Genomic DNA, 12,016 nt, shown 5'->3' with positions numbered 1-12,016 from the left:
TTTTTACTCTAGAAGAACGTCCTGATAAAAACTTGTCCGCTTGGTCGTGCACATTACACCTTATATCTTTTTTGAATAATGCTGTCTAAAAAAGCGTGAAAGTTGTTTTATGTATGTGATCTATCTTCCCTAAATGCTTCAGACCCTTCATGTGAAGGATTTGTCTTTGTAACTTTCCTTCCAGCTGAACAGAGGATCCCGTATGGGTTGGCATTTCCGTAGCTGCCGTGTTCCTCCTGAGCAGCAGTAACTGACAGCAAGGCAGGTGGTGTACCTGCGCAGCCCGGAGCTGGTCCGTCCTCCTGGTGTGCTAGAGATTGCAATTCCCCTTGCTTTCCTTCTTTTCTTTTTTCTTTAAAAATCACAGGGCAACGACCAGTCCCGTGCCATCTTTTCCATTCCTGGTGTCCTTAAAAACTGATGACTTCGAGCAAGCAGTGAGACCTAAAAAAGAGAAAGTGCACCAGAATAGTGTAGTGCACAGTGTGCACCTGGTCACAGACCCCACAGAGGACCTGGAGCTCGGTGACTGAGCAGCAGCTTCAGAACCAGAGGGAGCATGGCTGGCTGGCAGCAGAGCACACGTGGGAGCACTCTCCTGCCCAGGGAGCCAAACCTTCCTGTCCTCATGCACGTGGGTCAGGAGCCAGGCTGGTCTTCTTCTGGCAGGGCATATTATTTTGCTAACACTAATGAAGTTGTATGCATGGCTTGCTCAAGCATCTGCTTTTTATTTGTCCTCATGTCCTTATGAGTTACATAAAAGCAAAGCCAGGCAGTGCCTTTAGTGCCTGCTCTATATAGATCTACCTGAAATAGTTTCAGGTCACCTTTGCACACTTAATTTGGAAAACAATTGAGCAGCGTGACTCCTGCCTCGGAGAACTGAGCAGTCGAGGCTCCTCAGGCTCCAAGCAGCTGTCTTCGGGCTCCTACCACGTTCACAGGAGCTGGAAGGGGGAAAGCTGGGGCTGTAAGCTGGAGCTGGGGGTGCAGGCAGGCTGCAGGGCATCACATGTGGGTCGTGGTGTGTCCCTTAGGCTGGGTTTCCATCCCTCACCTGTTTGCTTGTTAGGTTTTTTTATCCAGTCGTCCTCCATCTGTGGTTTGCTGCTGATCTCGTGTCACCGAGATGGGGTTTGGGTGAAATGTGAGGGGGCAGTCGGGCTGAGTCAGTGCTCTCCTTCAGCCATGTACTTTCCTCGATGTGTGCAAGTGCTTTCATTGCCCCGACGAAGCCGCTCTCGTGCTCATTGGGCACGTGTTCTACATAAGCTGCTGATCCACAGTCTAAATTTCATTTTCTTTTTTAGCAAGATCTACACAGCTGTGGGTGAGGCACCGAACACAGCATTTGAAATGTGACAGAGGTTTAATGCAGGGTTGTTCAGGTAGAAAGCTTCTGGCATTCGTGCAGTGTAGTGGCAGTAGGTTTAAGGGCGGCCTTTGCTGGGAACATGGTGTAACACAGCGAGCTGGGACGCAGTGCACACAGCGGGCTTTGGGCTGACAGCGGTGCTCGGGCATGACCCTCACATTCAGCTTCAGCTGGACCGAGTACGTATCAATGTCCTCCAGCTTTCCCTATTACAAATATACAGAGCTTGCAAAATGGGATTACCGTGTGCTGAACGTTTCTTGGGTGTATATATATATATTTTAGAGGCTGTTGCTACGGCAACTGGACCCCGTAACAGAAAAGCTCTTCGGGAAGAAGCAATCCTGTTACACCCAGGAATAAAGCTGTAGCAAAACTGCTGGTGTTGTAGTGAAGAAACAAGAAGGCAAAGCAGCAGGCTGGCCTGCAGCAGGGTGCCCGGCCTGCTCCCAGGCAGAACAGATCTGGACGGGACACCTCCAGAGCTGTATTTTCCTTTTTTTGTATGGAAAGGTTGAAGTGGTTTGATGGTTTGGCTCGTGGGCGAGGAAACATGAGTTTTGCTTTTCAGAACTTGATGTCCCCTTTGTACTTTGCTAATACAGAAACTGGCAGAACAGGCATTGCTTTTCCTTTGACGTGAGGGCTTGCAGCCCTGCTTCCTTGTGTCTCATGACTGAGTGAATCAACACCTAATTAAACAGTCACATGAGGGACAGAGTAAAATGCTGCTCATGCACTGATCCTTGTGAATCCGTGGAGAATAACTGCTTACATCTGGCTTCCTCCTTCACCGAGAAACCCTGAGCAGCTGCAGCTTTTTCTCTTTCTTTCTTTTGGGAAAAACAGATCACGTAGACCTCAGACAAAGCAGTGCTGTCTGTGCAGATAAATGAGACCTGGCGTAAGGGAAAGGGAAGGCTTGGAAGTACTGGATGCAGTTTCTGAGAAGTGTGACTGACTGGGGTTTGTGCTGGGGATGACTTAGCCGAGAGCTTGAAGCTGTGGTTCTTGCACATTTGACACTCCTGATAACTTAACCAAAGATGTGAGTCATTGAATGGCCCAGCCTCTGAGCATCCTCCTAGCCTCCCCTGGACCCCCTCCAACACTCTGTGTCCTTCTGGTGCTGGGGTCACACCGTGGCCAAGGCAGTAAGCTGTCCTGTTTTGACCATGAGGATTCTTGAAGTTTTTAGTATTGGCTGTAACTCTTTTGTTTGCAGCACGAAGCAAAGGGTCTGTAACGATTGTCTGTTTGTTTTTCCATATCTGAATGGCAAACACTTACCTGGAGGTTTATTGGGCTCTCAATTATCACTCAGTCACAAGCACAGCCACCTTAATCAATTACACAGCCGTGGAGCACAGCCAAGGAGCGCTCCGGCCCACGCTGCCTGCTCCAGCTGTGTTGCTGTCTCCACCAGGGCCGCATTTTTCCCTTATGAAGCTCACAACACGAGTATTACGGGATGGCAGCCTGCACCCTGACAGCAGCGGGCTCCCACTGGGGCCAGAGGGACCTTATGGCAGCGGTGGCACCGAGCTGTGGGTCCGGTGTCCGCAGTGTGATATTATCAGGATGTTCCATCCACCAGGGGTCATCCTGACCTGCAGGCTCTGGGGGCACAGCATCCTGCAGGGAGGCCCTGGGTGCACGCCATCGACGAGCAGCGGGTTGCACTCTAGCTTTTCAGCCCCTCAGACGTTATTTATTTCTTGATACGTCCATGATTTTAAAGAAAAAGAATCAGTCCCTGTGATGTGTTTATGCTGCTGGTGCAGAAATCACGTGGTGTGTCAGGCGTAGCTGGAGTACTTCAGTAATTTGTTTATGCTCCGTGCTGCTCTTTTTGGGGGTGTAGAGCTGCTGTAGAGCTGTCGACTGCTGGGAAGAGCAGGAAAACAGGAGCCCTGAAGGCTTCAAGCAGAAGATAAACACAGAGAATTCAATGCCTGAATTCTGGGCATCTCAGAGGTCTTTTCCAACCTGAGCGATACTGTGCTTCCCTGCGCAGCCCTCCCCTGCTGGGCTGGGTAATTCTGTGCCATTTCAGGACGTTATTTCCAACAGCTATTTGTGTGTATCAGAAGAAATCCGTATTTCATCTGTTTTCTCCCCAGCTTCTCACTCGGCACACGCACACAACGCCGAACTCTTTACGCTTTAACAGCCACAGCAAAAAGACAGTGCCGCCCCGCGCAGCAGCGGGCACACAATCACAGAGCTGTTCAGCACAGGGAAAATGCCCCGTTGTTCTGCAGTACCAGTTGGTGCTATGGAGGTTTGTTTGGCATCTCATTTAGAGTGGATCTCGACTGGAAGTGCGATACCAAGCAAGCACCCGTGTTCCCGTAGCTTAACCGCGCAGCAGGTTTTGACTTTTGACGGTTGCTTTCGTTGGAAGCATCTTTTGTCACGACTCACAAAATGATGGTGCAATGCCAGGCTGTGTGTGTGTGTGTGTGTGTGTTGTGCCCAGGTACGTGGCTGCGGCCGCACGCTGAGCCCTGTGCCTCCATGCCGGCCGCTCTCCCTCTCCAGCACTGAGGAATTCAGTGGAATATTTTTCCTTGCAGGGACGCAAAAATGCACAGAAAGCACATTTTTGTCAAGTCTAGCTCCGTGGTAATTCCACTCAGGCAAATATTTTGTAGAGAGATGGTATCCAAGAATTTCTAGTCGCATTGCAAATGAAATCCTAATTGGTTTTCTCTCTTGTTGTCTGGTGTGGCTTCCAGCTCCCATCTTTGTGCATTAGTAAGCAATAAACATTGCTGGGCTTAGCTGCTGGCTCTTTGTTGTGTGTTTCTGCAACAAGTGTGAGGGAAGCCTTCCTTAGGAGACGGGCTGAGAGCAGCAGACAACAAAAAGGAATCATTTCATTACTTTTCAGCCTGTGGTCGGAGCAAACTGTTGCCTGCTCAGTGTAAAGTGGAATGATTTATCCCCAGAAGTTGCATCTGTGCCTTTGCTGTAGTGTGAAGGTCTTGGTAATGCCTGTGGATAGAGCAAAGAGAGGAACTCTTTTTTTTTTGGTGCTTTTTTGAAGGTGAGGGCTTATGGTTTGATGAGGAAACACAGCCCCATGTGGCACTGAGCTCTGCTGTGCTGAATCCATCACTGAAGCGGTGCAGGTGGGATGCTGGGACGCCTCCTGGGCTCTCCAAAAGATGATGGGCTAAGAAAGGAGATTCTGATCACCTTTTATTTTGAAAACAAACAAACAAACACCTTGTTAATATTTGCTGTTTTTTGAGAAAAAGAAGAAAAAAAAAAGCATCAGTCAGCTTTGTTACCCAAGTTCTAATTTGCACATTTGAAAAAAAAAAAAAAAGGAAAAGACAGAGCCCTTTTCAAAGAGCAAGTGGGTATCATATGCCCTGCTAAAGTCAAACGCTGCCAGGTGGAGCCCCCAGCCCCACCCTGCATGGGCTGCCCACCCCCAGCTCAGGCTGCCCAGCACCCATCCTTGGCCTCGGGCTCCTCCAGGGATGGGGCAGCACAGCTCCTGGCACTGCTGGCACCTCACCACTCTCTGAGGGGAGGATTTTCTCTTTGCATCTGACCTCAGTTTCCCCTCTCTTAGCTTTAAGCCACCCCCTGTTGTCCCATCTCTCTTTGCCCATGTAAGAAGTCCCTGTCCCCACACCAGAGCTCTGTCACCCTGGTGCTGAGCAGCTGTACCCTCTCCACGCTGTGTGCTGCCTCACTGCGAGTGCCCATGGGAGCAGGAATTCCTTCCAGTAATTTTTCTTAGGCAGTTGTTTGGTGGGGGCTGGGTCTGCTTTCAAAGCACTTGTCTTCTGCGTGCATCAGGTTACCTGGAGGTAAAATGGAAACTTTAGCCTCTACTCCTGTAAATAAATGTTTACATAATGCATCACACTGAACTTCTCCCCATTGCATCCCTAAGGAAAAGGTCACTTTGCCAGCATTGGCCTTTTGGGAGGGATGCCTTTGCCACACAGGTGTGGGGGTTTGGATTTAGGGCTCATTGTTGGGAAGGGAGCAGGGTCAGGTGCTGCTCGTCTGTCCCAGGGCTCCATGTGCAGCTTCAGAGGTGAGGTCTGGTGTAGGGCATGCTTCATTGTTGCTGTGAGTAGCTGCATTGAATTCCCCCATGCTGCTTGCATATGGAAAGCCAAGCCTGGGACGCAGGGCCTTGTGGGGTCGGGCTCATGTCAATGATCCGTGGTCACAGAAGCTCTTTCTGCTGGATTTGGAACCAAGTGAGCATTTGCATCTGAGTTTTACTGCTTTTGTGTCCTAACATTTGCACTAGACTTAAAGCTACCACTTTCATGCACAAGGCAGTGGCAGGAGCTGTGACCATGGGTTCTGGATTTCTCCCTGACTCGATGCAGGGGAACTCAGTGTTCCCTGGGGTCAGCAGCACCCAGAGGTGTCAGAGCTGCTGGGGTTGGAGCTTGGGATGGTGTGTCCCATCTGCTGTGGGACAGAGGGGTTGTGCAGCCTTGAGCTCTGTGCTGTGGGCTGCAGAGCAATGGGAGATGGCAAACGGACCTCCTGCAGCTTTGGAAGCGTTGGTGAAACTTCCAGGGCCTCAGATGCTGGAAGAAAAGGGGAAATGGGAGCTACAGTGCTCCTGCCTTTGTCCATCTGTTGATCTTCGCCCATACCACACGCCCAGTGCGAGCGGTTCCCCCCCGCTTTCGGTTGCGAGAAGAGCTGACGACTTCAATGCGCGTCGCTCTTTTGGATGCCCCGTTCCTTTATCGCATCCCTCCGCGGGCGGGCTGGGACGACACGCACGGAGCAGCGGCAGGCGGGCAGGCAGCCTTCCTTCCCCGCGGGGCAGCGCTGCTCCGGGCGCTTCCCGCAGCCACCAGCTGCTCGCCCTTCCTTCCCGGAGCCGCGCTTCCCTTCTCCCGTCCTTAACGCACGCGTGCCGCCCCAGCGCCGTGCATCCCTCCGGAGCAGCAGCAGCGGCCGCGGGGCTTTGCGCTGCCGCCGGCGGAGCGCGATCGGGGCGGTGCGGCAGCCCGGGGGGGGCGGAAAGGGTGGCTGCTCAGCTCAGCTCTGCTTAGCCCTGCTCGGCTCGGCTCGGCTCGGCTCGGCTCTGCTCTGCCGGCCCCCCCCCCACCCCGTGTCCCCGGCTCCACGCGATGCCCGCCCCAGGCTCCGCCGGGCGCTGCGAGGCGGCCGCGGGGATTAAGCGTGTGCGGCGCGGCGTGGAGAGCCCTTTGTTTGAGTTAAATTCAGCCCTCTCGGTGTGTCACCTGACAGTCTTGTGGCTTCGGATGAATATGGCTCACTGCTATTATTAACCTGAGTTGGCAGCCGGGCGGCAACGGGAGTTTGTAGGGATTTGGGAAAGTGGAGCCGCTCCGGGGACAAAGATGCTTCCCAGGTACGATCGCTGCGCGGTTCTCGAGCTTATTTTAATTGTTTGAGCGTTTAATATCTTCACTGTGATTGATGGCGGTCTGTTCTGGAGAAACGAGGCTGCCGGAGATCCTTTTTTCACGGTCCTACCCGCAGTCACATGCTGAACAGCACCGGGGTGATCCCTTTTCCCCCCGAACTGGTCCCCGTCTGCTGTGATTTTGCCGAGGGGAGCGGGGTTGACTTGAATGAGGTGACTCATAACGCTTAGGGCTGGTGGGTCTAACTGGAAGGAGCTGCTGCTTTTAACAAGAGGCACTCGGGAAGAGCACGGAGCTGCTCTGCCATACATATGGATGTTTGCATGCAGACATGGAAGCAAAACAGGTGCTTTGTGAAATGACATGCGTCAAGGGATCCCAAATCTATTACACGGAGTTCCCACTATTAATTGTTAGTTCTGCAGCCGCGTGAATTGCAGAGTTACTCACCGTGTCACACGGCTCTAACAAAACCTCCTTGTTCAGTGCCACGCTCAGCCTGTGCTCTGTGCTGCCTGTGTGCACGGCACCCAGCCTGTGTGCACGACAGCTCTTTGCTGGTGGGGGAGCATCTGGCTCGTGTATTAGACAAACACAGAGTACAAGCTGGGTGTCCTAACGAGAGCTGGGTGACTTAGGAGAGGGAGAGAAAAAAATGAAAACAAACTGAAGTCAGCTTTGTATACAGTTAAAGAATTGGGCAGAGCCAAGGAGGGCAGAAGCCAATTGCTGTTTAGGTCCAAGTTTATTATACCGAGTGTGAAATATCTGCCAGGCTGGCTGTGCCTGTGCACAGCGTGTGCTGAGCACAAGTGGCAGGAGTTTCCTGGATCTCAAGCAGTGCTGCTATTCATGTTGAGGATTGCAAAGCTGGTAAATAAATGAGACAGATTTATAGATGGAGCACAGAGCTGACCTCTGCAGTGCCTGTAGACCTGAGGGACATCACCCTCCTTCAAGAAATGACAGAGTGGAGGCTTGGAATTAGTTTTTTCCTCCATAGAAGCATTATTTCCTTGTGCTAACCCCTAGAAAAGCCCTTGTTGTGAGCTGCTCCTCCAGACCACCTGGGGACAGATCCTTCTGTGGAGGTGACAGCGACAGAGGGCAGTGTCCCTGCAGCCCCCACCATGGCCCCACACTGTGGCCCTGTCAGGTCACTAACACTGCTGTTCCCTGCACCATCAGCAGGCCACTGCACATTGCAGAGCCCCGTGGTGACCCCAGCTCCCATCAAGACCATCCTCTTGCAAATTTTTTTCTAAGTATAGGCCCCATGGCTTCTCTAGCTTAGGTATCTCCTTCCTGCTCCAGTGTGGGACCTCAACGCTGAATATACCAGCTGTGAACAGTGTGGTCTGGATCATCCTGATCTCTTGAAGCCTGATAATGTACTTTCTATGTCAAGTGTTATTATTAAAAAATTATGATTAAAGTTATTAAAAAGTACCCTGCCCATGCAAGACTGCTAATGGATGGTTTTTCAAAGCTGGAAGCATCGTTGATATACATCACTGTTCATTGGCTCCAATTTAAGTTGTGCTCTTTCAGAAAGATGTACACAACTGGCTGTGCCTGGTGATGGCCAAATGGAAAGTGAATTACTGAACTGCAGCAAGAAGGCATTACATTCTGTAGAATACCCTCTCTGTGTGTCCTATAGACTCAACTTTTGTGGTATCTTTTCAAAGCCTAAAGGAAAAAATCCAGCAATAGGTATTAGAAATGTGCAGAGCAATTTGGACAGGAGAGGGGAGTCCCTTGGGAAAGATAATTCAGGTGAGAGTTGTGTGATCCGGGCTGGACGAGGGCTGTTAGCCCTCCACTTCCATTCACCCTTCCCTGTAGCACAGCAGGTTCCTATGCACAGTCAGGCTGTACAAGTGAGCAAGCTTCTGCTTGAGCGTAAGTCTGTGTGGAGCTCGCAGATAATCTGTGTCTGAAATATCCCAGGGCACGTGTTGGAACAGACTCCTGTCTACAGCGTAAGCTCTTCAAGACAAGGATGCTTATGTAGAAGCTGGCTGGGTCTGAGCACCAGCAGCCACAAGAAACGACGAGTGCAGGTGCTCCAGCTGAGCCCTGGGGATCCCCGTTCCTTTCTTTGGATGCTCACCTGGGAGCAGTGAAAGGAGTTTTTCTCCTGTGTGAGTGCTTTGCTATTGCTGTGGCACTTGGTGCTTCCTTCAGAGGCACACTCGAGGTGGACCTGCTGTGTGCCCCGCACGGCTGTGCTATCGGCATTGTAAAAAGGTGCTAACATGAAGAACATGCAGAACAGATAAGCTAGCATCAACTATAAATATCGTTTGCGTAGATACATTTAAAAATAGTTGGAAGTGATTCATCACCAGGCAGGGTTTATAACTGTGGGTAACATGATGTAGGAAAACAATGGTTTGATGGATAGTTTCAGCCTAGCCCTGTTCTTGTTTGGAGCAGCCTTACTTTTTAGCACACTCTGGTACAGTTCCTGTCTGATTAATGTTTTGGTCGGTTTGCTTCAATTGCTCTCTTCATAGCCTTCTAAAATACCCGTGTAAATTAGTAAGACACTGCTTAAGTTGTGTTAATATGAACTTGTTTTAAAAGTGAAGACTTAGGAGGAAACGTGGTTTTAAACGACAGGCTTAAAGGAGGGAAGAAGTGCCATACATGTTGTAATGGAAACAAGGAGGAAGGAGTGCTTTCCTTTTCCATTACAGGGGAAAACCTTATATTTCTGCTCCTTTTCTTTCATCTATGAGAACTTGCCTGGAGTGCAGTAATATCAGTTTAAAGCCATTCAGTTGCTTCTTGCTGAGAAATGTAATGAATTCCAAGCTCTGGGTGCATAGGAAAGCCCATCCTTGGAGGGAGCTGGGGAGTTCTGGATTGCTGTGCAACTCAGAGATGCTGCAGGGCATTTAATGGATCCGAAGTGCAAGAAGTGCAAGTATTCCTGGTAAAAAGGCAGGAGAGCAAAGTGAGGTAAGAGAGAGATGAGAGCTGAGCAGCAGTGGTAGTAAGTGTGAATGTACTTTAAGATATCCAGCCCGTGCTCCGCCAGTTGCGTGTACCCAGCTGCTCCTGTGCTGGATCTGTGTCCGGAGGGACTGATGCTTGAACTGATGTTCCTTTCCAAATTATTATGATCCATTTTAGCTATGTATATGATTTGATTACAGCAGTTTGCAGCCAGACTCCCTCTGTTGGCTTGCAGCCTTCTGGGAGAGCCGGGGAGCTCGGCTGCGAAGCCCCAGAGTGCAGGCAGCCCCCGCTGCTCCCAGCAGTTCCCTGCCCACCTTCTGAGACCTATCAGTCCTATCAGTGTGTGCAAAAAACAAAGGGAGGGCATGCAGAAAACAGAGCCAGGCCCTTTGCTTGCACCCGGTGCATCTTGTCCTGGGATATCTTGTTCTTAGGAATTAGTATTTGTTTGGTGGAGGGGCTGTAACAGTTTGTTTCTCCCTCCTGCCCTTGCTCCGCACACAAACTCACAGCACTAACTTCGTGGCAAAGGCGTGAACGCTTCCACTGGTGGAAAGAGTGTGATTTATTTAACACAGTCAGTTCCAAAGGATCAGCCCACAGCAGATGGGCCGTGAAGGAAGGGCCCCTTGTAAGAACAACTCTCATCTGCAGAATGGTGCTGGAGGTGGAGGCTCTCCTGACATTAACGTTACTAGAACGCTGGATTCTACATCTCGAGAAAACATCAGCTAAATGTCAAAGTTAGTTTCCATTTATAAACACAACAAATTATATTTGGAAGATCTAGGTCAGTTTTCATCCGGCTGATGAGCAGTGCTGGAGTTTTGCCCCATTCTGTTTGTTTTGAGACGGTGCCCTGCGTATCCCGTGCAGGAATTGGTACGTTTCTGGGGATAATCCATCCAGACACCCAACCTGGTGCTCCTTTCCAGCTGCTAACAGCAAGAGTGAAGCCGTGCAGAGCTCCATCTCCTCCGAAGGAAGCTGCCTGGCTGCGAGCTGGCGGGGCGAGCCGGGGTGCCAGCCCTCCTCTGTTTACTGTCTGTCCAAATGAACTTTCCCCCAGCTCCCTCCGTGCTCCTGCTGCTTTGGGAAGCGGCCCATTATTGCCAGGGAATGTTTCTGTGAGGCTGAACTGTGCTTGAGGACTGTATTACGTAAACAGAGATAGCGCTTATTTGGAATTATCACAAATGGTGATTTAAAATATCAGCTAAATACTTGTCTAGAGAAAGTTAAAATGTCATGTGAAGAAGCTGAGAAGTAAACAAGCTCTTGTTACCTTGATCAAATATGTTTCCGAATACAGCAAGGGTTTTATATTTAGCTTTCTCTCCTCTTAGTGTGTAATCTGCTCTTGGAGCTTTTTATAAGTAGACTTTCCTCAGATCTGGAACAGCTCCTGCCCTTCTTTGCCAGTAATTTCAAAGTCAAATATCAGAAGCACGAGGTAATGGAAGAGGTGCTTTTGTCTGAGCGTGGCGGGCACTGAGACGTGCGGCAGCGGTGGAGCGAGTGATAGTACCTTTATGGCAAGCAGTTCCTTGTTGCTGCCCCAAACTGCTTCTGTACTGAACCCCAGCAGTCCATCTCAGAAAGAGTCTCCAGACCTCCGTTAATGTCACTTCAGTGCAGGGAGATGTCTTCCCTGGGAGGACGGTCCATCTGCAGCTGGATGCAGGCTCACAGGGAGCTGCTCATGTATGCACCAATTTGGGTTTCTTAACGTTTTCTGAAAAGCAAGATAGGGCTCTGGAGAAGGTGCTGAGTGTAAGCTCTGCTCTTGTGTGTCACCGTGCTTGGCTTTTGGTGCAGAATTCACTCAGACCGTGGTCAGCTGTTCGTGTGCTCTGGGTTCCCCAGCACAGAGGCGTTGAGGCTCCTTGCCTCCAGAGCTGGACAGGGGCTATTTCATTTCAAGTTGCTCAAGCTTTTCTCTTGTAACAAGTTGCTTTTGACATTTGTTGCACACCATCTCCTCTGCAGGTTCTGGTTTTTTTTCTTTTTCTCTCTTCTGTTGCTACAGCTGAAGAGGTTAGGAAATGGGTTTCCTCTCTCCAGGAGCTGTGTCATTCTGTGTGTCACATCTCATCACATTGGGATGAGAGATCAGAGCCTCATGTTGCACCAGGGCAGGTTCAGGTTGGATATTGGGGAAAATTTCTCCTCCAGAAGAGCAGTCAGGTGCTGGCACAGCTGCCCAGCCCTTGGGGCAGTCACCGTCCCTGGGGGTGTTCCCAGACCGTGAAGATGTGGCACTTGGGGACATGGTCCG

The 12,016-nt window shown here is 50.5% G+C and overlaps 1 protein-coding gene across 4 annotated transcripts in view; it reads left to right on the top strand.

Annotated features, from left to right (window-relative positions):
* FNIP1 (folliculin interacting protein 1) overlaps positions 1 to 12,016 on the top strand; it is a 54,830-nt gene that overhangs the window by 10,331 nt on the left and 32,483 nt on the right. The window contains exon 1 of one of the 4 annotated variants that reach the window (XM_065734858.1): positions 6,587 to 6,752. The exons of 2 other annotated variants lie outside the window; for them this stretch is intronic. In XM_065734858.1, coding sequence (XP_065590930.1) covers positions 6,742 to 6,752 — 11 coding nt within the window. In that variant the 5' untranslated portion in view covers positions 6,587 to 6,741. Of the gene's footprint in view, positions 1 to 6,586; positions 6,753 to 10,457; positions 10,482 to 12,016 lie in introns of those variants that run through there. One more of the 4 variants, XM_065734859.1, reaches the window with a different exon arrangement.

This window comes from Cyrtonyx montezumae, unplaced genomic scaffold, assembly GCF_038088225.1.
Source record: "Cyrtonyx montezumae isolate F1298 unplaced genomic scaffold, pur_monq_1.0 scaffold_18, whole genome shotgun sequence".
Classification (NCBI taxonomy): Eukaryota; Metazoa; Chordata; class Aves; order Galliformes; family Odontophoridae; genus Cyrtonyx; species Cyrtonyx montezumae.
Note: the sequence above shows the minus strand (reverse complement) of the source record. Positions and strands in the feature narration are given on the sequence as shown.